We start from the raw sequence: 25,560 nt of genomic DNA, 5'->3' as shown, positions 1-25,560 counted from the left end.
ATACCAAGGCTGCTGTAGTAATATGCAGAACCCCACAGAGAAGTGATGATCAAATTACACGTTTGATCTGTCCTGTTTACTCTTTTTTTACTGAAGGAGGTGACTATGTGAGCTGAGGCGATTGCAGTTTAACCATGCACCTTTTCGGAATGTGTTCTTTTCTTGGTGGAAGATAAGTTTACTGGATTTAAATAGGATTAATGCCTACTCTATAAGACTGCATACAACCAATGTATACTTGACCTGCATTCTTAAATTTTTAGAGAAAACCAAGACTTTTTACTCGAGACAGAATGTTAAGAGAAAAAAAAAAAGATAGTTCACGAGAGCTGAGAAATGAGGAATTCACCTAGAACACTGTCCCTCTCCCTCTTTTCGCTCAGAGTTATTCATTAACTTAACATTGTATGTCTTTTATCAGGCTTCCCCTGAAAGATCAACACGAACACAGCAGAAGGAGTTTCAGACGTACGTTTTGGATGGAGTGATGGACCACTTACTTGCAGCTGATGTTTTATTGGGTAATATAGCAAAGTTGAATTACCAACCAATTTGAGCAAAAGGTTTTGATTATTTAACTAGAGGTTCTGGAGCTTTTGTCAATTTATCATGGGTGGGACTTCGGTTTTTAAAAGTTAGCTTTGTTTCCATTTCCTCCTATTGTAGTTTTATTATGAATACAGCACCCCAGAAAAAGCATCTGGGATTAGCACTCGATTGATCCAGTTAATAAATGCACAGGAAGAGAATTAGAAGCTTGTAACTTGGATGTCACTACAGTGGGCTGTCCCACCAGAGCATGGGTTTAGATGATTGTGAAGTGGCCTGTAGGAATATTGCTGCTCAGGTGCCCAACTGGATTTCATGGTGACCTGCTGGACTTCCCAGGAGCTGTCAGTCTGCTCTGTCTCCATCCTAGATGTCACGGGACAGCATGCGTTTCTGTTCAAATGTGCTTGGAAGGCTCCCTCTTTCTTGCCGCAGCAATGATTTGTCTTTCTCTGCCTGTAGTGCATTAATAAAATAAATCCAGAATTGCGTTACATGGAGCTTTGGGTCAGGTTCTTAGAAGAGCTGCCTGCCCTTACAAGTACTTCTGTGCAGCCCAGGAGCAGGACTTTGGCTTCCCTAGGCATTAGTTCTTCAAGGTTTTGCCAGCTTCCTCCACGTGCAATGCTATCAGTTGCTTTATGTGCAGATGGGGCATCAAGTGACTAAAACGTGGGTGAACTTCCAGCAAAATCGACACCACTGATGATTTTTTTTTTTTTTTTTTTTTAATGGAAGCACTTGCACTTTTCAAGCTTGTCGTAATATAGCTGGACTGACATTTATGTACATGCAGACACATGCAGCTGATGCAATTGACTTGCAGTTTTATCGAATGAAGCACAGTGAGGGAGAAGTGATGCCAGCTGATATCACTTGTCATCTCAAGGTGTTTAAAAAGATTCTTTTCTTTTGGAAGAAGCAAAAGTATAACTTAAAAAAGCTACAGGCGGTTCTGCATATGTGCAGCTCCAGTTGAAAAGGAGGACCATACATAAATATGATGCCTCAGGAACACAGGAGTACCATTTCTTCTGGACTCTTCCCTCCCCAACCCCTGTGTTTTGGCCTTTGTCACTGTTGATTTCAAATGTTTGCTTAACATCAAAGTTCATTGTAGGGAAGCCTTGAGGTCTTTGCTTTGACTAAGTTTTAGCTTTGACTTCTTTGACTGAGTCTTTTTCTCTTTTACAGAAGCCTAGAAAGCACAAACTAATATGAATATGTTTATGCAGATGTGGTTTTTTGATAAATGAAGAAAACTTTGGCATTTTTTGTTACCTAGGTGAAGATGCATCTCTACCTATAACAAGTGGAGGAAGCTACCAAGTGCTGGTGAACAATGTGTTTTATTTTACACAGCGTGTGGTAGATAAGCTTTGGCAGGGCATGTTCAACAAAGAATCCAAACTTCTTGTGGACTTCATAATCCAGCTCATTGCACAGGTAACAATGTTCTTCTATTAGCCTGCTTGCAAAAACATTTTTACAGGTTACGTTAAAATCCATGGAGTGATGTCCCTGAGCAGCCTACTAGTGACTCATGTCAGGTCAGCATAGAAGTACGCTTTTCTTCCCCAGGCTTTCTCTCTTTTTACTGAGCTTCCCTAGCACATCTGGTCAGTGTGAAGTGCTTTAATATGGGGCAGCTGAGTAAAAACTGCTTTCAGATGACATTATTTTTTAGAAATCCCCTGAAATAAACAACAAAATTTACCTCACATGAATTTTGGGAAGCTTCCTAAATTTACCTTGACATTTTTGGGAAGCTTCCTCATGCACTTTTATTGGAGATTGGGAGAAGACTTTTGCTATTAGAAATCATCAGCGTCTTCACAGATGTTGAAACTATATGTGTATCATCATGTATTAATGTCCTTTCAGTCCTTAGAATTCATGGAATTAACGCTTTTAGTAAAATACCGATTTTGAAAAATGAGCATGGGTAAATTCAGGGGAAGATTATCTGCCGGTAAATTCATTTTCTGCTACTATCTGATCATGTTTTTTTGCTTCACATCAGTCAAAAAGAAGATCTCAGGGACTATCGCTGGATGCTATTTATCACTGCCTGAACAGGACCATCTTGTATCAGTTCTCAAGGGCACACAAAACTGTTCCTCAGCAAGTGGCTCTCCTTGATTCCCTACGGGTCCTTACTGTGAACAGAAACTTAATTTTGGGACCTGGAAATCACGATCAAGAGTTCATCAGTTGCCTAGCTCACTGCTTGATTAATCTGCACGTGGGAAGGTAAATATCTCAGATGGAAGTTCATTCCAGAACTAGGGCTGTGAAGTATTAAAATCACCTGTTTTCTCTCAGCAATGACATTCACCTTGCGAATAAGTCAGCAAATTCTGGATGACTGTTTATAACTTTCCAGTCAGTGAAATGCAAGCAAGCTTAAGTGATTAATTTTGAAACAAAATTAGGTTTGAAAAGCTCAGGTATAGAGAACATTCTTACCTCCTTTTACAGAGGTATATTAAAATAGTGACACAAGTGCTTATCTAACCATTTTGTTGTTATACTTTGTTAACTTGAAATATTTTCAAGGTAGAAGGAAACACTGATGCTAAGTAATTAATACTCAGAGGTCTGTCACTAGATTGAATCTATTTTTGTATATTTTTGAATCATTTTTGTATAAATTCTGTATCTTAGTACTTGGATGTATATAGCATTGAATAAGTCCAGTCAGGCATTAAATCAGATGCCCATGACAAATGCTATAGACACCCACTTTTCTGCATTGCTGCAAATTCCTGCCTGGCATTTTCGGTTTTTCTTTCCAAAAAGATGTACGACTTGTGTTTCATCCAAAGACACTTAGGAAGCATCAGCAGCAGAAGCCCTAATGTTCTCCATTTGTGGCCTCAGCTGGTTTGTGTTTCTTCAAATATTACCGCCTTCCCCTAGCGACATCAGTGTCCATGGCATGTCATTTTTCATAAACCTTCAGTTCAGCTTGTGATCGCAGATTATCAGAACTCAAATGGACAGAAGTGAAGATACGTTGCTGTAATAGCACATATTAATCTTTGTGATACTGTCACAGGGAATCAAATGCTTTAGCTTGTTTATTTTTTCTGGTTGTTGTTAATTCATTGTATATTTGTAGCAACGTTGATGGGTTTGGATTGGAAGCAGAAGCCAGGATGACAACTTGGCACATTATGATCCCCTCTGATATAGAACCAGATGGAGTCTACAATCAAGATGTCAGTGAAGGTAATCTGAGGATGATAAAGCCACAGATGTCTGCTAATGCCAGTTCTGTATTGTCATCACTAATCTTTTACCCCACTTACTCTTAGGGCTCTGTGTGTCAGGGGTGGTGGTGGTGTGTGTATAAAAATATATAAAAAATAGCTGAAAAAGCACTTAGGAAATACCAAGAAAGACATATCTAGGATAAGTTACTGTTCTGTTAAAACAGCAAGAGCTCTTCATTGTTTTCTGGACACGCACCAGAATTAGAAATACTGCTTTATGTGCACTGAGTTGAATGCAATAGAAATAGGTCATTTTAAGTGTGCACTATGGTTTTGTATCAGCCAGATCTTACATGAGCATAGATAAGAAATAATTGGTATAAGCTGTAAAATTATTATTCAGTGGCATCCTCAGGATCTTTCACTCAAAGGAAATTTATGAACTAGCTGTAGAAGGACGGACTCATTCTTTTTTTTTTTTTTTTTTTCCTTACATGTATATATTAAATATTTATGCACAAAGTCGTATGTAAAAATATTAACATGTAATGTATGGAATTATATATGTGTATATAGACATATACTTCTGTATGATTTTTTTTTTTTTTAATCTCATTTTGTTAGTAGATGGATGTGGGAGAAGAATCACAACTAATCAGAGCTGGTGTTTCAGATTCACAGAGAAAAAAATTGCCAAAATTAACTGTTAGATACTTTCTGATAGTATATAAATGGCAAAAAAAGACAGTCTGGCCAAAGGCATTTCACAAGTCATGCAAGAGGGCAAGAAACTAGAGAAATGATTCAATTCACTACTGTAAAAATACCATTCTGTAAGTGCCATAGAGAGCTTGCTGTTTGTGATCTTGTACCTATGCAGGTCGCCAGCTTCTTTTAAAAGCCATAAACAGAGTGTGGACAGAGCTGATCCATAGTAAAAAACAGGTTTTAGAAGAAGTTTTCAAAGTGACGCTACCTGTCAATGATCGTGGCCAAGTGGATATAACTGTTGCAAGACCTCTTATTGAGGAAGCAAGTTTAAAGTATTGGCAAAATCATTTGGGTAAGTGTAACTGAGGATTTATCTGTCCTGAATGGTAGAGTTCCCTGAAGTGAACCATATGCACTGGATGTTTTAAATACGGGCTTAGCTTTTGTGTAGTGGTAAGTACTCTAAACTGTCACCGTTTAGCAACTCTCATTCAGAAACTGTACCATGTATAGGATATACTTGCACTCCACTGCACACAGGGCCTTTATTCAACACCATCGGTGGTCTCAACAGCGTCCTGTGTTTGCGAGTCAGCATGCACCAAGTAGTGTATTGTGGATTACAGTGATGGAGTCATTTAGCTCCTTCCCATGAACACTTGGAGTGGGGTGACCTGTGTTACCATTCTCAGGATTGGATGTGCCAGAGAGAGAGGGGGACCCTCTTGAGCATATCGAGGTGCAGCCTCAAACTCTGGTGGTACGAGTGGAAATGTGTGACTGAGCAGTCCTTCTCTAGCAGCAGTGATACGACTTCTTCTTGGCTGGGAAATCTGTTCAGCTTTGCAGGAAAAGGACCTGGGAATCCTGGTGGACAATAAGTTAAGCACAAGTTAGCTCTGCGCCTGTGTAATGAAGAACTTTTGCGGGACTGAATTGGCGAGAGTTTAGACAGCAGATAATAAAATTCCGTAGACGTGACTCCTTTGATGATTACATGGCTCTAAAGTAATTGAGGTTAACCTGGATGTACAGAAATAATTTCTGGAAACTTGGAATACTTGTTTTTACAGTCTCTGTTTTTCTAGATGTGCTTTGTCCCTGGCTGATGTTTGCTCAAGTTTCCAGTATCTCACTGATAGTCAGTGTATTTGCAGAAATGTTTTGAGTAGAGTGAAGGATCTTTGGAGAAATTATTGCTATAAGAAAGTAGTAGTGGTTTTAAAAGAAGAAAAAGAAAGCTCAAGAGGTGGAGTGAATTAAAGAAACAGTGAGGAATGTGAGCGTGTACTTTCTGAATCAAAGGTAACTGATGTTCAGTACAATCGGTTAGTGGAATATCGGGAGAACGTTAAACTGTTGAGAGAGTTGAACTAAGCTGTGATTTTTTTAACTTCAGTTTTAAAGTAAGGACACCAGTGGTGGACTTGGCTATCAACTGGGATGGCTCTATGTGCACAGAAAGGTGCAGTAGGCCCACCTAGCTTCTCCGCTCGATACAGCATATTGCTGCCAGATTGGTTAGTGGGGTCATGTTGTAGCTCCTTTTTGGGTAGAGATAAGGTGCTCAGCTGCATTTTTTTTACTAGTATATACTGTTTATAACATAAACTATATAAATTCTGTTATCTTTGTAACTGTTTCAAGAAAAAAAATATTTCTCCAGTCGCTCTCTCCGTTCTTTGGAATGCCCAGTTGTTTTTTAAGGGATGTAAAACAGCAAAATTAAAGTTGGCAGGGGCAGAGGGAGGCTGGGTGATGATTTTGTTTATACATAGCCGGTTTTCACCTCTTCAGATGAGGACAAAATTCATAGCTCATGGACTTCGATTTTGAGAATCGACAAAAGGAGTAACAAATCTGTTTGTCATGCTTCATTTCAAAATGCAAGCAATTCCCAGATTTCACCTGGGGATCTTTCCTCAGGCAAGTCATGAATGTTTGACATGAATGTGAGTGTTGCTGGGCACTCTTAAACAAATAACAACAAAAAACCCCAAACAAACAAAAGAACTACACACACACACACAAGAAAAAAAACCCTAATCCCCGAAACACCCACCTTTTTAAAGCAGCAGAAAAGGTTATCCTATTTAAAAAAAACAACTATAACAGGGAGAGGAGGAAAAAAAAAAAAACCAACAACTAAACAAACACCAAACTAAAAAGTGCTCCCAACGCTTTCTCTTTGTTTTTCAGCTCATGAGAAAAAATGCATCAGTAGAGGGGAGGCTTTGGTTCCAACTACACAGTCCAAACTTTCACGAGTTAGCAGTGGGTTTGGCCTCTCTAAACTAACTGGTTCCAGGAGAAACCGCAAGGAGAGTGGGCTCAATAAACACAACCTCTCTACACAGGTAACTTCTGTCAATTAATAACAGGCAGTCTAAAATCCAGCAATGTATGATCAGGGTTTGTGGTAAATGTCCCAATGTAAGGAATCCTGTGGAGTGTGAAGTGATATCTGGTGCTTGGTTTTCCCCATTTTGAATATCCAGACTGGGCATCTTCTGCATGTCCTAATCTAGCAGGTGCATCTGTGTATCTGTAACATTAAATCAAGAGTTAAACTTTTGTTGTTGGTGAGACTGCTCAGCTGCTTCTCGTTACAGATATGCTGTATTGCTTTGCTAGTCTGGTTCTTAAATTCACTTTGCAATACCTCTCTGAAATGGTAGCTGTGAGATAGATGCTTGTTCTTTTGTCCATCCTGCCCCCAAGATGATGTGGTTTAGGAAGATCCTTATATGATGTATATGTGTATGTATCATGACTAAACAAGTGCTGCTTTGCACTACAGAAAAGAGTTCAGCAAAACAATACGTGATGGTGGAACTGAACATTCGCTTTACAAACGTGCTTGCTTAAAAAAAAGTAAAATAAATAAAAGTTAGACCAGAGTAGCACAGCAGTGGTGCTCTCAGTGGGACAGTACCTGGTGGGGCATTGCAAGGAGTTAGTATAAAGAATTTGAGGCGCTGAAAACAAAGGAAAGAGAGGGGTTTGAAAGTTGTGGAGGATTGAGTTCTTAGTATTTAGCACTTGAAACACTGGGGAGATGTTGGGTCAAGGGGGGCAGGTGTATTCCTGCCACAAGGAAATGTATAACTCCTGTTGACTTAATCAGGAGTTTGTGTCCTGTGAAAAAAATACATTGCCAGTTCTCTTTCTGATCTGAAAATTATTCAGTGGTTTTGATAAAATAAAGAATTCTCAGTGCTCTCAGTCCTTTTCCTGGTGAGCAGGCATACACATTGAAAGGAAAAGGAAGAAACTCGCCAACTGAGCTGACAGGAACCATTGCTGGCTGGATCAGTAGAGGGAGCAATAAGTGAGAACAGGTATATTGCAGTATGGAGTGAGGAGTGCTGGGTGTCTTGAGGATTTCCAACAAACTAGGCAGCATCCACAAAATATTACTTAAAAGGAAATAGGGAAAAGTAATAATATTCACCAGTGCCAGTCTTTGGCTGCCTGGGAATGTTCTGAACTGTTAGTCATGAGTTCGGAGTATTTTCCAAATGTTTGCCAGTTTCTTTTCAAGGATATTCCTATACATGATTTTAATGCCTTTTAAAAAAAAACAAGAGAAGAAAACGCCAGGCAAAACAAAACCTTAAATACTGTTGCATGCAGTAGTTTGAAATTCATCTAAGTCTTTTTTTTTTTTTTTTCTTAAGAAACTATCCTTTGTGAGCAACTTTAGCAAGGTGATATATTCATAGGCTTTTCTTTCAAACAAAATCTTCTTTTATAAAGTGTCATTCTGTCTGTCCTCTTACCTTTGTATTAGGAAATTTCCCAGTGGATGTTTACTCACATTGCGGTGGTTCGGGACCTGGTTGATATGCAGTATAAGGAATATCAGGAGGTATGGTTCAGAGGATTAATTACCTGACACTGATATTTTGACCTGTTAGGTTATACCAATCCCGTTTCTCAGTATGGGGCTTGTAAAATATTAGGTTGTCATTGGTGAAATGCTTGAATGTTTAGATACAGTTGTTATTTTTAAGGGTGTGTTAAATGCAATCAAATAAACAAATGAGGAAACTCATTTTGATCAGGTTGTAGATGAAAACTCTTGTAGCAATATTACATGTTAAATCTTAGGGTTTTTTTCAAGAAGCATAAGTAGTCTTTCCTTTAGAAGTGTTTAAAAAGAAAAACAGAGATTGGAATGTTAGAATATGCTGTCTTTCTAAAACATTGTACAAAAACTTAAAAGATGATATGGAGAAACATTGTGTACAAACACTGTTTTTATAGTAACACAAAGAAAATTTTATGGTACCTTCCCCAAATCATGCTGTGATAGAAAGTGGCTGCTCTGTGCTGTCCAGAATGAAATCATTGCACCCTGTGGTTTCTTCCAAACATCCCCAAAGGCCTTTGGTTCAAACTAGTTTCTGAGCTGTGTGCCATAAATCTTAAGAAATCAGCTTCCGAGAGAAACAAGTCATTGAAAGCAATTAGTTAAAAAAAACAACCACGAAACTTTGCTTCATTTAACTTCTCTCTCCAGTGTAAATACAGGCAGGGAAGGCCTCCAAAACAATTTTTGTTTTCATTCTTAAAAACCTTTTTGAAAATCAGGGGATTAGTTTTACATTTCTTTCATATTTGCCATTTAGAAATACATTGAATTCATGATACAAGCCAAAAGCAGAGCTTTTACCTTCTTTTTTTCCTTTTTTGTTGAGAAGGTTACAGTATGAACCCTGCTTTTATGGTAACTGACACCAGAAACCTCATTAAGGCATACTCGAAAATGCTACTAGAATTATGAATTATTACACGTTTTTCTGTAATGTAGTAAAAATGTCTCTGCTCACATCAGAAACAGGCTTAAAAGCATCACTGCTGATGCATATACAAATGTCTTTGTATTCAGCGTCAGCAGAATGCATTAAAATACGTGACGGAAGAGTGGTCTCAAATTGAATACGAGTTACTACGAGAGCGAGGTTTGTGGGGTCCCCCCATTGGCTCCCATCTTGACAAGTGGATGTTGGAGATGACCGAGGGTCCCTGCAGAATGAGGAAGAAGATGGTGCGAAATGACATGTTTTATATTCAGTATCCCTACATGCCTGAAGCTGAGCAAGAAACAAACTTGCTGGTAAGTATTCAGGATTTTGTGATGAGTAATTTTATGTCCTGTTGTAAAATCTGTATTTTTTTTGTAAGTTTTTCTTAAGAAACTTATTTGACTCTGTTGGTGTTACCTGGTATTCTGGTATGGTAAGGTCCTCATAGTACATCTAGGGAAGGGACTGAATCACTCGGCTCAAAACTAAGTGAACTCGAAGACTAGCAATTGAAACATAAGATGAAGTGTGCTTGCATCAGCTAAGTGATTATGCCAGTGAACAGCAGAGGCATCTCCACAGGCCTTGAGAGGCTTAGAAGTACTGTAACTATGGGAGGTTTCAGTCTGAGTTCTTGGCGTTTTGCTAGATTACGCGGTAAACACTGATCTGGAAAAACGGCTATGAGCCTTGGTTTGGGTGCATTTGAAATGTACTTTCATCCGTCCACGAATATGAACATGGGCTGTGTAGCAGAAATGCACGTGGCCTTTGAAAGCTTGGCAGTTAGTTCCCGTTAATTTTGGAACACCGTTTTTAAGAAGTGGAGCAGTCTTTATTGTGTCTTTTTAGGCCTGCATGTATGCATGCAGGATTTTTTTTCTTCAAATTAAGCACAAGTGTCAAAGTACTTAAAACAAGCGAATGAAAAATAGCATTCAACCAGTTTTAAACCATTAGGTGTATTTGTCTGCTTGCAGTCTTGACACACAATAGCTGTAGTGACAGTCTAATTCACATGAAGTGGAGAACGTGCCATCATACATTCTTCTCAAAAGTGTTCTTTCTCTGATGCTTATATAATTGATGCCCTGTTTTCAGTCTGACTTCTCAAGCAGACTTCCTGAGACATCTGATGATACCATTCCTCAAAAGGTAAAGCAACAAGTACACTGACTGAAAGAATATAAAATAAATACAACTTTTTTTCCTCCTGCATGTTAGGCAATCTTAACAAGGCTTCTACGTTTGGCTTTCAACTTGCTCTTTCAGTAAATATTTCCAGGCCTAAAGGTTTTTTCAGTAGTCACATTAGAAGATATTACTGTGCTCTCCTCAACCTTCGCCTAATAAAACTTTCTGTAGATCTGACCTTCTTTGCTGCACACTAACAGGCTGTGTTGGGCTGTGCTATCACTGTTCTCACTGTGTGGAGTGTTGTGGCTTTGGGATCTGAACTAATGGTCGGTGGAACACATTTAGTAATGGGCAACACGATTACTTGGAAGCACTTACTGGGAAAGTAAGTGTTTTCTTTCTAAGAGAGGATCTGGTGAGCAGTTTTTCCTCCTTTTTGGCCATAATGGACTGTAGCAGGCCTACTTTTGTTAGAGCCCAGATTAACTTTGTCTTAGCTGACTCTTCTCCTCATTTTTACTATTCATGAAATATACACATCTGTTTAAAAAATATGAATCCTGCCTTGAAAATAACAGGCTTGTTTGGAAGTGGCTGCTCTGCAAACATTTCAGTATTATGCTGCTTCTCTGTTAATTGCATTCGCAATCTTGCCCATCACTAAGTACAATGTGTAATGTGCGTTCACTCATTTTGAGTTACATTCAATAATGAACTAATACGTATAAATGAACATAATTCTGTTATACAGAATATCTAATACAAATTGTTAACTGTTTTCCTTTCTTCATGTTAGCAGTGCTAGTTAGGATTTCTTAAGTAGGCTATACATAAGTTGTTTCCACAGAGGTTTTAAGCGTCATTTAAGTGGCGTTTTTGTGGTGATAAGGAGTGAAGACTTAGTTGAAGATAAGTGAGCAAATTAGATCACAGTGCCTTAAATTTTTTATTTTGGGGGTAACCAATTTGACCTGAAATAACAAATTTCTGTATGCTGACCTTAATCTCTTCATCATTCCAAGCATCCACTTGTAATAAAGCTAGTTTGATTTTATGGTCATTTGGTTTCCCACATTTTAGGTGTTTCCAGTTATTACTGCAAAAGTGCTGGAGGGAAAATCTTGGCTGAAAAGGCAGTGATATTCTACATAATGTAAAGCACTGAACTGGATTTATAATAATATTTTGTAATTATCCCAACCCAATTTTGAAATTCATGGGAAGTAATGTTACAAAACAAAAAAAAATATTTGTGATGGAGAACTGAACACACTCACAAATCTTTCTAGAGTTTGAGGGTGGGGTTAAACAGTAGTTGGAGAAGAAAATTTTTAACTGCTGTATAATCAGTGGGTTTTCATCCATCCATGTACATCAGTGTGTTTTAATTTTGGAAAGGGTCTTGGGTCTTTAATACCTCTTTTATCTTCACCTGTATCTCTTGTGATAATTCTGACATATTTATTGTCCTCATTTAGTTCTTACTTCTGTTTTGAATGTTACCTCCATAATCAAGTGAGGAACATAAGAATTAGCTGGTGATGAGGAACGCGGTGGACAAAGGAAAAAAAAAAAAACCCAAACCACAAACCAACCAAAAAAACCCACAAAAAAAAACCTTCAACAAAACCAACCCCAAACAGACAAACAAACAAAAAAAACCAACCCCAAACCAAAAAAACACCACACCACCACCATAATGAAATGTATTATAATCCGTTGTCGTCACCCAGAGGTACAAACGGTGCTCGAAGAATTACTTTGATTAAATGGGTACTCTTGTGCTGGTCTCCTGCCCACAAACCGTCAGAATCTTTACCAAAAAAAGAAATAACTGAATTAATTAAGAATTTCTGAGCCTTAAGGCCAATCCCTGGCTGCTTTTAGTTTGTATCAACTTCGACATATCTATCTTTTCTTGAGGCAATTTTTTATTCAAACGATTGCCTAGCAAAGAAGTCAGCTGGCTAACGAATAAGCTGCATATGTTGTAGGGAGTTATGAAAGATGATAACGTGGCCATCTGATCTATCAATCTTAAGCACAAGCATCCCAGCCTTTTGTGACAGTTCATAACATACTGGCCACACTTCTTATTTCCCATGTTGTAGGTTATCGGCAGGCATTTCTGCAACCCCATTATTAGTTGAGTGGCTGAATAGCTCCCTTGCAAATTAGCTGACAGATTAGATCTACTGAAGAGTCTCTGTTTCTGTACGTGTTAGTGTATGACTGAGCACGCACAAAACACTTGATGGGCATGCACTGTGCTGCACACAGTATTCCTGAAACACGTTCACTGAAGTGAGTGAGGAGTTGACTGACCAAGCAACTTCTTCGATTATTTCTAAGAAACCTGCTCGTTACCGAAGAGCGATAAGTTACGACAGTAAGGAGTACTACATGCGCCTGGCTTCTGGAAACCCTGCAGTCTTTCAGGATGCTATAGAAGAGAATACAGTGGGTGAAACAACTCAGCAGGAGCCAGAACACGGGGAGGACACTATTGCAAGAGTCAAAGGTTAGATCATTTGTTCTGTCCTGAACTGTTTTCTTTGAATTTATCTGCCTTTATATCTTCTCATGCATTTGTATTAAGATAAGCACAAGGATCCTGTAGGACTCTTGTTTTTCTGTCTTAGCATTGGATCAGTAATTTCAAAGTTCAATAGGTTTTGCGAAGTGAATTTTTTGTGTGTCAGGTTTTTATTTATCTATCTCTGTTTTTCTTTTCCAGGCCTGGTGAAGCCTCCTCTGAAACGATCTCGCTCTGCTCCTGATGGAGGAGATGATGAGAACCAGGACCAATCGCAGGATCAAATTGTTGAGGGGAGTTCGATTGATGAAGAGGAGAAGACTGACAATACAACTTTGCTTCGACTTCTTGAAGAAGGAGAGAAGGTATTGTGTACTTGAAACATAGTAAGCGCTTACTATATTGGAATTTCCGCGTTACATGTCGTAAGCATGAATGAATACCTTCCCAAATACCTTCCCTGATCTACAGCTGAATTTGCTTAATATTTCGTCAGCCTCTTCCTTGAAACCAAGTGTGTACTCTGGTTCAAAGAGATCCTGAGCTGAAAACCCTGTACTGGAAACATTCTTTTTCTTTCTTTCTTTCTGCTAGGCAAAAAAGAACCTGTCCTGAAATGAAACCTGTGAGCTGTCCCATGCTTGGATTATTATCCTGAGCTTAATGAGTCCAGACAGAAAATATACGTTGAAAATATAAACACTGCACTTGGCAGACTGTCTATGATTAATTGTTCCCTTCGTTAGAATGAAAAACCTTGATAGCTAGTATTTTATCCCCAAGAACAGTGCTGCGTATTTGGTACTTCAGACTTTGTCCATCTGAAGTATACCAGTAAATACATTTGTGATCATAGTCAAGTGGGCTACAGGTTCTAAAATATGTCAAGAATATATTTGGTGCAAGTGGGTAAGTTGGTAAATATATAAGTCTGTCTCATACAGAGGAGGCTTTATTAAACTCCTTCCCCAGTTGCTAATTGCAGGCGTTGGGTATATCTCTGATTCAGGGGGAAAATAGCAGAATTTTTGCTGTATCTACAAGTGATAAAGTGGTGTCTGGGGCTTGTTCTAACGAAGCAATGGTCTGAGCCTGGGCCCGTTAACCTGCTTTTGATAAGTGTCTGCTTTTCATTACAGATTCAGCATATGTACCGCTGTGCTAGGGTTCAGGGCCTTGACACCAGCGAAGGGCTGCTTCTCTTTGGGAAAGAGCATTTCTATGTCATTGACGGATTTACCATGACAGCCACCAGAGAAATACGGGATATTGAGACATTGCCTCCAAAGTGAGTAAATTTATAATAGAGAGTTTCCTCAATCTTTAATAGCTGAACAAGGAGTATTTAATGAGATTTTTTGAGGAATCAACTCCAAAATAATGTCAGATTCAGAAAGACCTCAGGAGCAGTTTCCTCTTGTTCAATGTGGTATGGTATATTGTGAAAATCAGCTGTTTCTATAACTGGACTCTCACATGAATTAAGAGAATAATTCTTTTAATTTATCTTCTTTTTAAACACTTCTCTCTTGCCTGTTGATGCTCATTTACAGGATGCATGAGCCAATCATACCTAGGGGAGCAAGGCAAGGTCCAAGTCAACTCAAAAGAACATGCAGCATTTTTGCATATGAAGATATCAAGGAAGTACATAAAAGGAGATACCTTTTGCAGGTAACTTGCATAGCGTATTTTCATTGAGGAGCCAACTTTGGAATTTTTTTACAATGTTGTAATTTTTAAAAAGTAAAATAAATACATAACTGATCACTATTTGGAAAGTGAAGCTCTTCACTGTGTTGAAATTGAAGTGCTTCAGTTGGGCATCCTCGTTTTGAACATTTGGCTTACCATGGTTTAGTTTATTGGGTGTATCAGCAAATTTTAGTGTTCGAAAATAAAACATCTGGCTGCACTAAGCAAAGTCGTCTTCACCATAATTTGGCGTCAGATATAGTACAGTGTGACTAAACTGGTCTGCACCTGACCTTCAGAGGTGATGAGCAAATGTGTTAGTGTTGACACGGGTTTATCCTCTTTGTTTTCAGCCAATTGCGATTGAAGTTTTCTCAGGAGACGGACGGAACTATCTTCTAGCTTTCCAAAAAGGGGTTAGAAACAAAGTTTATCAAAGGTATTGTAAAATAAGTTAGAACATTTAATCTGAATATTTGCAAATGTCTGTGTTGAGCCATATTTGAGCCTACAGTGACATAACACCCAGAAGCAGATTGCAAGACTGATGCGTGTCAGGCAGTGGGTAACCTGATAGCAATTTAGTGCTGCAGAAAAGAACCGCTAGGAAGCGCTGATGCCTGTGTTCGAAACTTGTGGTATGTGTTCAGTGAGAAAAAGGTCATGCCAATTTTGTTGATGATGTTACGTAGCTGCTCAAAACAAAGTCTGTAACTGTACTAAATGCATTCTGTTTCTATGGAGAAGATATACCGAGGACAGGAACACTAATCTTAATTTCCTTTTAACTGCTGATGCAGGTTTTTGGCTGTGGTGCCATCTCTAACTGACAGTTCGGAGTCGGTGTCTGGGCAGAGACCAAACACCAGCGTAGAGCAAGGGTAGGTGATTCTGTTCCTCACAAGCTCTATATAGCTCATCAGTTTCAAATAAATGATGCTTGCATTAAGGTCAGGATTCACTGGAGAGTACTGCAACCTCAATTTAAAATTGGGCATTACCGAAATAAGTAACTAGTGGTGTTGTGCTACAGTTATTTTAAATGTACAAATATCATTGGCAGCATTGGTATATCTTCTTACTAATTAATATATGCTTCTGGTATACAGGTATGTTCTGAAAGGAACTGGAGTGCCAAAGGCATTAGATTTGTCCAAGTTGTTAAAGACATTTTCCTCATCAATAGCCTGTTAGATACATTTCTGCTTGCACTGAATTGCATAATTAATGTGCATAATTTTAACAGTCTGTGTTTAGAAATAAAAAAGTCACCACTAAAGCAAAAAGGAACAAAGCCCCATTTTTCTAATTGTTACAATTTACAAGTTTTAATCTAAAACTTTGGGTTGTCTTGTGAAGATGTAACCCAGATCTTACTGCTAAGTCAGAAAATGCACTTCCTTCTTCCCATTAGGTCTGGCCTGCTTAGCACTTTAGTGGGAGAAAAATCTGTTACTCAAAGATGGGAAGTAAGTATGAAAATTTTGGTGTGTTTTTGTTTTTTTTTAAATTAAATTCCATATTTTGTAGTGATAGATAATTAATCAGTGCACGTAAGTTGCATCCTGTTATTTGAACAGGTGGAATATATTACTATAGAAAGTGTATCTCAGCATTTTAGTTTGTACTATTTCATGATATCATCAAATAGGAAATGGTTCTACCATTGAAAATGCAAGGGGAGGGACTGTAGTATAAGTAGGGTGAGCATTGTAATATTGAAGTAAGTTTTTTTGTGTTTGGGGAGAGCTGGACACTTTGACAGTCTGGCAGCGTAGACATTTGATTGTTGTAAAGTGAACACTTTACAGTGCTGTTATCTGTCTTCCTTAAGAGAGGAGAAATCAGTAACTTCCAGTACCTGATGCACTTAAACACTCTGGCGGGCAGATCCTATAATGATCTCATGCAGTACCCTGTCTTTCCCTGGATCCTCGCAGACTATGACTCAGAGGTAAATAAAATATCTCGTCAGCCTTGTCAGTAATCTTCTATATGTTGGAGGTTGGTAAAACCGAGGCTTATTTTTATCACCAGTTGTTTGATTTCATCTATTTTGTAATGTTCCTCCCACTTATCAGTGGGTAGGATATTAGAGAATCTTGGCTGTCCCATGGGGGCAGGTCCTCGCCTGAGCTGATTTTACAGCTGTTATTGGACTGTGCACAGGTGAGGGCCGGGATACATAGCTTGTTCTAAGGCGGTTGCTTCTCTGTATTGCAGCAGCTCCTGTAAGTCTCTGCATTAGCTTTCTACTGAATATCCTGAAAGATGTTATGCCCACAGAGAAAGCATGCTTGTCCAGAAGACTGTGGTAGGGGCTACTATGAAATCTGGCACCATGGTGAAGAATTTGCTTTTGAAAAAGATGAAACATCCTATTAATGCTTTTGTGGGCAGCCATTGCTACCAGCCAGACCATAACATAAAATATTGTTAGGGCATATGTCGGGTATTCAAGAACAGAATTAGGAGGAACTGGGGAACAGGATGAGGGGAGCAGGGCTAAAATCATTCGGAGCCCAGATGCAACTTAAAATAAAAAAAAACACTGACTCTCTTAGATCAGACTGAAAGACTGTTTTAAACATAACCAACATTGCACCTACTGTGTGTTTAGAAAACAAAGATGACAGCCTTAGGAGGTATGTGGTGTTAAATATGGTAATCAGCAGTGTTGAAAGGGTTTGTTTGGGGTTTTTTGTTTTGTTTGTTTGTTTTTAAATAAAATTGGTGTCTGTTTTATTGTTTAAAGGAACTGGATCTTACGAATCCCAAGACATTCAGAAACCTGGCCAAGCCCATGGGAGCTCAAACAGAAGACAGGTTAGCCCAGTACAAGAAGCGATACAAAGACTGGGAAGATCCCAATGGTAAGTAACGACACATCCTGCAGGAAGAGCAGAGGGACACGTGCTTGTCAGATGATGGGAGGGAGTCATGGATTTTTATATTATGTGTCAAGAGGTCTGGATGTGGATATGCAGAACTACCGTCATTTTTAGTGACTCTCCAACAAATACTAAATTAGAGCAAAGGGGCACTGGTTTTCTTGCTGCGTTGTTTGTTTTAAATCTGAATGACAGCTTTTGTTTATATGTAAAAATAAAGACAAAACAGTTGCACATTCAGAACAGTTTAACATTGTCTAATGGCTAGAATGGGCAAGCACGTGAAGCACACAACCAGCTGTCTCTCCTAATACAGTTTGAGTGCTGCTGCAAGAAAATATGTTGTACAAAGGAATGTGAACGCTTCTGCATTAGCAGTACTCTAGCTTTTTCATTTCTCATCTTTTTTTTGCTAAGGAAACAGCATTTTCTTAGCTAAAAAAAAAAAAAAAAAACTCAGAATGAGATGCAATTAAGTTATATGTTCTTGATTTTAACAGCTTCCTTATATAATGAAAATAAAACTTGTGTGTTTGGCAAGGGAGCTATTATGATACATTTCTTCTTGTGTGCTTTTACTGAAGACACAAGCCTGTTTAACTACTGCGGTGCTGTTCTGTATCAAACAACAGCAGGTCGCAAAGACGTTCATTTCTAGAAATGAATCCGTACGTTCTAAGTGTATTTATGCAGACTTTTTGCCAGGAAATTAAGAAAGTAAAAGCTGTACGTAATCTGCAGCCAACAATTCTGACACATATTTCTGCTCAAACCTTTAATTCCACAGTATCCAATAAGAGAAAAAAAAAAAAAAAGACTCTTCAGCAGCAATCACCATAGCTGTGCTGCAACGTTTCAATTAGTTAAAGTAAAAAATGACTAACCATTCACTATTACTCTGCAGAAGCCCATTGAATTAGGGCTACTGGACTGCAGCCAAAAATCAAGTGGTGGCTGTGAGAAAACATAAAGCTTTCGAATTCTTGAGAATGAAACTTACAAATTCCAATTTTAAAGGGGTCCAAGGTAACAGAGTAATTAAAATGCATCACTAATTAATTTTTTTTTCAGTTCGTACTGATTCTGTCACCTAACTGCTTTATTTGTTCTATGTTTATGATTTTTAATCTTCTCCAGGGGAAACTCCAGCTTATCACTATGGGACACACTATTCATCAGCCATGATAGTGGCTTCCTATCTTGTCCGGATGGAGCCTTTTACTCAGATTTTCTTACGGTTACAGGTAAAAATTACATCACCTCACTTTGTGTTTCTTTTCTGCTGTGCATTTGAGACCTAAGTGATCAGTCAGCTTTGTTTTCACCATGTATGGTAGAAGAAATATTTTCAGCAGAGTTGCTATTGCCTGGGAGGTTTTTGATGTTTCTTTGTAAAAGATCTAGTGGAATTAACTTTTTTTTTTTTTCCTTGTAGTTTGAACATTTTTCTGAATGTATGCAGGACAAAATATCAGCAGACAAAAACCAAAGCAAGTTTTATTGTGAAAAATACTTTGCTTATCATGCTTTATTTGTCTGTTGTTGAAAGAATCATATGCCAGTTGTTTAGTTCTGTGCTGGAGGTGTTGAGAGATTGTTACTTTAAATCCATATGTCTATCCAAAGAGCCATTTTAGTACTGAGTGTTAAAACAAACAATCGTTTGCAGAGCCCGGAATTGTTTCCCAGTTTGATGGGTAATGGGGTTTGTAACATTACATGTCAAATATTTTCCTCTATAGAAGCCATCAGGCAAAAAGATTTGTGTTCCTCTGTAAGAGACTAAACTTATAGGACTAGATGATGCTCTTGAAACTGTATATCTCTGTCTCAGTGCTTTATGTTTACTGTTATTGTGTACCAAAAAGTAATCATAGAATCATAGAATGGTTTGCGTTGGAAGGGACCTTAAAGATCATCTACTTCCAAACTCTCTGCCATGGGCAGGGACACCTTCCACTAGACCAGGTTGCTCAAAGCCCTGTCCGACCTGGCCTTGAACGCTTCCAGGGATGGGGCATCCACAACTTCTCTGGACAACCTCTTCCAGTGCCTCACCACCCTCACAGTGAAGAATTTCTTCCTTATATCTAATCTAAATCTACTCTCTTTCAGTTTAAAGCCATTACCCCTTATCCTATCACTACGTGCCCTTGTAAAACATCCCTCTCCAGCGTTCTTGTAGGCCCCTTTCAGGTACTGGAAGGCTGCTATAAGGTCCCGCCACAGCCTTCTCTTCTTTAGGCTGAACAACCCCAACTCTCTCAGCCTGTCCTCATAGGAGGTGCTCCAGCCCTCTGATCATCCTCATGGCCCTCCTCTGGACTCACTCCAACAGGTCCATGTCCTTCTTATGTTGGGGGCCCCAAGAGCTGAACGCAGTACTCCAGGTGGGGCCTCATGAGAGCAGAGTAGAGGGGGAGAATCAGCTCCCTCGACCTGCTGGCCACACTTCTTTTGATGCAGTCCAGGATGCAGTTGGCTTTCTGGGCTGCAAGTGCACATTGCCGGGCCATGTTGAGCTTCTCATCGACCAGCACCCCCAAGTCCTTCTCCTCGGGGCTGCTCTCCATTCTCCACCCATCCTGTATTTGTGCTTGTGATTGCCCCGACCCATGTGCAGGACCTTGCACTTGGCCTTGTTAAACTTCATGAGGTTCGCATGGGCCCACCTCTCCAGCCTGTCAAGGTCCCTCTGGATGGCATCTGTGGTGTTAGAGGAAGTAACATGCTACATTCTGTAGTGTCTTTACTAGGCAGAGGATGTTCTGATATGCCGCCTTGGCAAAATCTGATGTGCTGAGAGATACTGTGATGCTGACATGCTTCTCGCTCTATCCCACAGGGCGGTCACTTTGACCTGGCTGACCGAATGTTTCACAGCGTACGGGAGGCTTGGTATTCAGCGTCAAAGCACAACATGGCAGACGTGAAGGAGCTCATCCCAGAGTTCTTCTACCTCCCCGAGTTCCTGCTCAATTCTAACAATTTTGACCTAGGTAGGCAGAAGGATAGCATTGCTACGGGTGCGAGAGCAGTGCCAGACAGTCCGACATGAGAAAAGTGTCTCGTAATACGGGCAGAAAAAGGTCTGTTTAACTGCATGAGAAAATGATAGATGACTTGCACATTCTGACATGAAAGCATAAGCAGGGCTACTTCTGGTATTTCCTGATACTACATGTTTATTCAGTATTATATTTGAAATTCTGAATGATTCAGAACTCATCGTTTCATCAGGAAGAGTGTAGCAGGAATTCTTATTTCCTCTGCGATACCTCAGATTTATTTTTTCAGATTTATCGGACTTAAGGTATTTTCTCAAGCAATGAGTGTTCATTTTAAGCAGTTAATGCAAAGTTTGTTCTGAGAATTGCTGAACAAGACACTGAAACACCCAAAAAGGATTTTTGTTTGGCTAGGTGTGTTTTAGTTGATTTTTGTTGTGTTTTTTTGTGTTTGGTTTTTGTTTTTTTTTTTTTACCAGTTAAAAACACACAGATAATCATGTTTTGTTGGAGTTACTCCGGTTTGCATTTTTCTTCATGTAACTTGCTACTCCATGATGTTGTTCACCATCTTTTTTGCATCTTTTTTTAAGCTTTGCAAAATCTGTTTGACAGCCTTCACTTTCAGAACTTCCTGTTAAAGTATTCCTAAAGGTTTTGTTGAACTGTTACAGTTAGCTTTTGTGAGAGTGATTACTCAACAGGAGTCAAACTTCGCACCTATTGGCCATAGGAGATACGTGTTCCTTAGTACGTGTGTCACATACATAACACTGGCATTAAGCACTTATCTTCTGAGCTCTGTGCTGTGAACCTGAGGTTTGCAAGCACAACGCTACAAAAACAAAAGCAAAACCAAAAGAACACCCCGCAAGACCTCTCACAAGTGTATTTCATGCAGAAGGGTATGGCCATTACTGGAAAGGTGTTGAAGTCTTGTCCACTTAGCTCCACATCTGATAATTCTGGACCGTGACCATCAGAGTCCTAGAAATTCTTTACTGAGCATTTGGAACAAGGGTAGAAAAGGTTTTGTTATGAACAACTGTCAAACACTGTGTGATACTTCTGATTGTCTTCATTCGTAGCAATCCTACTCCCCTTCCCCCCAGATAAAAACAAAGGAAGATTCAAAGTCTGGTGATGCAAGCAATGTTTCTGTTGGAGCAATGTACTTAGTACTTGTGTACCCCTATGCACTTGGAAATTTGTTGGTGTTCCTCTGAGCTAATAGGCAGCATGGAATTGTCTCTTGGCAACAAGCGATAAAACAAGAATATAACTGGGAAGTCTTAACATATATTTTTGGTGATCGCAACATGCCACCGTTTGACATTCAGAGTGGGAAGGGGGCTATCCGGCACCCAGATGAATGTACGTGGCCAGACCGTGCCCAGGGGAGTCACCAGTGTCCTTGGGTGTGAAGCTTGTGAGGGATACCAGTTAGCTCTTCACTGTTAGGAAATGAATATTTAGCCTGCACCCCTGTGATGTGTAGCCATTCTCATGGGTAAAACAATAATTCCATTCCTTGATACAGAATGTTTGTATTGTGAAGAAAATAAATCCTGGGATGAAATACTGTTCCACCAAGGCTTCTCAGTACAGTTTGCTGTTACGCTGTCTCGTACTGGGATTTATTTTCTTCAAAATATACTCAGTTGACATGCCATTGCTATATACATACTAAACAGATGCCAAATACAGGAAATTACGTCCTCACTTAAATTGGGGCTAGCACATTTATTCCAGTTTTCCTCATAGAATAAGAACAAGGAAGTCGAAAAGAGATAAGAAAATGAACCTTCCTATGCTGATTCCTCTGGGTGCAAAATGGACAGCTGCTATGGCAGCAGTTCCTGGTAGCAGGGCTGGCCGCTTAGGTGTGGGCTAAACTGACGGAACGAGATTCTGGTTGTGCAATGATTGCAGAAGGCTATTTTACTGGCTGTTGTTTTCATTAGCTTTCATGCACTGCAGTGGGTCTTTCGCATGACAGAGAAAGAAAAGCAGAAATTTACTTAAATAGAAAAATAAAGACAAAATAATCATGTTCCAAGAGCACTTAATGGGGAAACATAAATGTTTCTGAGTTCAGACTGTACATTACGAAGTTGTGAAGACTGAGGAGGAGTAATTTAATGAACACCTTTAGCTAGAAGGGTCATGTTTGTTTTGAAAAGCGTATGCTGAAACACTATCATCATCATCAAAAGTCTTAGCAAGGAATATCTCAATTCTTCCTCCTGCGAGCAATCTTACATGAACAACTGAGGCAGAATTTTTCGTGTTTTATTGCCAGACATTTAAAAACGGCACAGTATTTTAAAGAAAAGACTGAAACAGCTTGCTTTATAAAGGAAAGATGTTAAAGAATTTGATTTTTTTTTTTGTAATTTTTTTTCACTGTTGCTGTTGCAGTGCAGTTTCAGTGCTTCTCTCCAAATGTTTTTTTTTTAATAGGTTGCAAACAAAATGGCACGAAACTTGGCGATGTAATACTCCCCCCGTGGGCGAAAGGAGATCCTCGTGAATTTATCAGAGTTCATCGGGAGGTAATTTGCATTTTAATAATGGCAATAGAAAACATCAGATGGGACTTCCCGCTGCATATTAATCTAAGCTCGATTCATGCAGTCACAGCTATTAGCCAGTCCATGAGTTCTGGGTTGATGGCTAATTGTTGCAAAGATCTGTAGAACTGGTGTTTCCTCGCCTTCCTTTTTGGCTAGGGCGTATGTTGAGGCAAGACTTGCTTCAATGAAAAGCTTTATCAAAACATAACAAGAATACGTCAAAATACATTCTGCATTTTTCTTTGTGGCAGGCGTAGTAGACTCGACTGGTGACTGATACGGCTCGTTTTAATGCATGCCATTTGAATTTCAGGCTCTGGAATGTGACTTTGTGAGTGCGCATCTGCATGAGTGGATTGACTTGATCTTTGGCTATAAACAGCAAGGTCCTGCTGCAGTAGAAGCTGTAAATGTCTTTCACCATCTCTTCTATGAGGGGCAAGTGGACATATATAACATCAATGATCCATTAAAAGAGACAGCTACCATAGGATTCATCAATAACTTTGGACAGATACCAAAGCAGGTATACCCTTCGTAGAATTCTTATTTGCCAGATGACACTCGAATTGAAATGTATTAATATGGAACGGGAAAGTGTTTTAGGAGTGAAACTTTCTGGGAGTGTTTTTCCGTAAATATTCTTCCAGTGATGTGAAATCATTTACATATCCATCATAAATGCCACAAAGATCAACTTTGGGCTTTGCTTGTGAGATGAGAAATGTCTCCCGTCTCCCCCCCCCCCTTTGCACACTTAAAATAAAGGTGAAATGCAATATGGTTCAACTAAAAATCAGCATCAAAAAAATAAGTATGTTCCTGCTGCAAAGTCAGAAGGGAGCAGTGAAAGTGCAACTTCAAAGTAATGCCTACTATTTAGGTATTTTAAGTTGTCCTGTAAAAAATAATTTCTATAATAACTTATGCTCCCTTTTTTATTTTCTTTACACCAGTCTCTTGGCATTCTGCAGGGGTTGGCCACATCTTTTATTTGAAGAATCTGTTGAAAAAGAACCTCAAAATTTAAATTAAGAAGATTGACTTGTGTAGGACAGCTATAGTTAAGGAGCTATATAGACACGTTTTTGGTGCAGCTTTAAAGTTTGTGTTCTCTTGAAGAGTTTTTTGTTTTTTCTTTAAAATTAGGCATTTCTTTAGCGTGTTTTTGCTGTCCGGTGAAATTTTTAAATCTCATCAGTGACGAGATTTCCAATCCTACATCTGGTGGAAACCACAGATACCTTCAGCAGTTCACTGGGAACTCTAGACTACAGCAAGACGTAATGTTTCAGGATGGCCACAGGGTATTTCCTGTGGGCACCCACTGACAGCTGTCTGTCTCTCATTGCTTGGAAGGAAGGCTAAGAACTGCTCATCTGTCCTCTGTGGCTGCTTTTCTCCTTTTTCTTCCTCGCGCTCTCTCAGTAATCTAGATATGTAGTGGCTGTGGGGTTTCCTCCTCTTAAGTAATAATCAGTTACTGGGTTGTGATGATAATCAGACATGGCCCAGCTAAAGCCAGATCAACAGATAAAGACTGGGGCTGAAAGCAGGGCAATGGAAGAGCACTGCAGCTGAGTCCGGAGGTCTGCCTGCATCTTCAAATGCCTGTTAGGTACAAACCTATGATGAGATCTACCAGAAACTGGATGACACTTTGCTAGAGGAAATAGGCAGACTGTAATAAACTTGGGAAACTTCCTTACGTCATTTTTGGTGGCGAGTGCTCTTGGAGCACATTTTTGTGTAACTGTAGAGCTTTGCTATGACCCTCTGTGACTTTCCAGAGGGGATTTGGGGCAGGCTACCTCGGTGACGTGGCTGCTGTGCACTTTTTCACTCCTTTGCTGCATGGAGGTGCAACGTGAGGACTACATCTTCTTTATCGCATCTCTTCCATCAGTAATGCCCCTGGTAGTTCTGCTTCCCATTTTAAAAAGTTGTGCTGCAGAACGTTCCAGAGCTGGTGCTGCATTTGGAAGAGGGCTCTCGCAGACTCTGCGAGGGTCCCAAGATGCCACAGCCTGAGCGGGCAGAGCAGAATGAATAAGCAAGAGGAATAGTTGCTCAAAGGAGAAAGGGGGGGGTTACTTTTCTTTTTTCTTGCTGGAACTGGTGTTTTTTGAGATCAGTTGTCCATGTAAACACTGTATGATGTGCCTTCTCTCTCCATCTTCTCATAGCCCAGCCAGATGGGAGGCATACTGTAGTTCAGGGAGAGCTGTGGCACGTAGGCCTGTTGTTACCCTTCATACCCAGAGTGTAGGTGCAAGAAGTAGAAATGTGTGTGCATGCTCATAGCTCAGCTACCTCAGGCTTATGCATGTTGCCTCTGCTTTGGATAGGCAAACAGGTAACAAACACATTTCGAAGGGCTGTGAGGAAAATAACTTTCAGCCTTGGAATTTCAGTTCTCCTTTCAGTG

At 39.5% G+C, this 25,560-nt stretch overlaps 1 protein-coding gene across 3 annotated transcripts in view; it reads left to right on the top strand.

The window, feature by feature from the left end:
- WDFY3 (WD repeat and FYVE domain containing 3) overlaps window positions 1-25,560 on the top strand; it is a 179,479-nt gene that overhangs the window by 141,894 nt on the left and 12,025 nt on the right. For 2 of the 3 annotated variants that reach the window (XM_082315396.1, XM_082315395.1), the window contains exons 35-56: window positions 422-521; window positions 1,835-1,995; window positions 2,573-2,802; window positions 3,674-3,783; window positions 4,648-4,830; window positions 6,678-6,835; window positions 8,272-8,349; window positions 9,373-9,600; window positions 10,391-10,444; window positions 12,779-12,947; window positions 13,164-13,327; window positions 14,102-14,250; window positions 14,516-14,636; window positions 15,011-15,096; window positions 15,458-15,538; window positions 16,072-16,126; window positions 16,492-16,611; window positions 17,413-17,530; window positions 18,686-18,792; window positions 20,394-20,547; window positions 23,020-23,111; window positions 23,446-23,658. In XM_082315396.1, the coding sequence (XP_082171522.1) occupies window positions 422-521; window positions 1,835-1,995; window positions 2,573-2,802; window positions 3,674-3,783; window positions 4,648-4,830; window positions 6,678-6,835; window positions 8,272-8,349; window positions 9,373-9,600; window positions 10,391-10,444; window positions 12,779-12,947; window positions 13,164-13,327; window positions 14,102-14,250; window positions 14,516-14,636; window positions 15,011-15,096; window positions 15,458-15,538; window positions 16,072-16,126; window positions 16,492-16,611; window positions 17,413-17,530; window positions 18,686-18,792; window positions 20,394-20,547; window positions 23,020-23,111; window positions 23,446-23,658 (2,931 nt within the window). The remainder of the gene's footprint in view (window positions 1-421; window positions 522-1,834; window positions 1,996-2,572; window positions 2,803-3,673; window positions 3,784-4,647; window positions 4,831-6,677; window positions 6,836-8,271; window positions 8,350-9,372; window positions 9,601-10,390; window positions 10,445-12,778; window positions 12,948-13,163; window positions 13,328-14,101; window positions 14,251-14,515; window positions 14,637-15,010; window positions 15,097-15,457; window positions 15,539-16,071; window positions 16,127-16,491; window positions 16,612-17,412; window positions 17,531-18,685; window positions 18,793-20,393; window positions 20,548-23,019; window positions 23,112-23,445; window positions 23,659-25,560) is intronic. The other variant, XM_082315397.1, reaches the window with a different exon arrangement.

Source organism: Platalea leucorodia, assembly GCF_965183815.1.
Source record: "Platalea leucorodia genome assembly, chromosome: 6".
Taxonomy (NCBI): domain Eukaryota; kingdom Metazoa; phylum Chordata; class Aves; order Pelecaniformes; family Threskiornithidae; genus Platalea; species Platalea leucorodia.
This window is presented reverse-complemented; position numbering and strand designations above follow the sequence as displayed.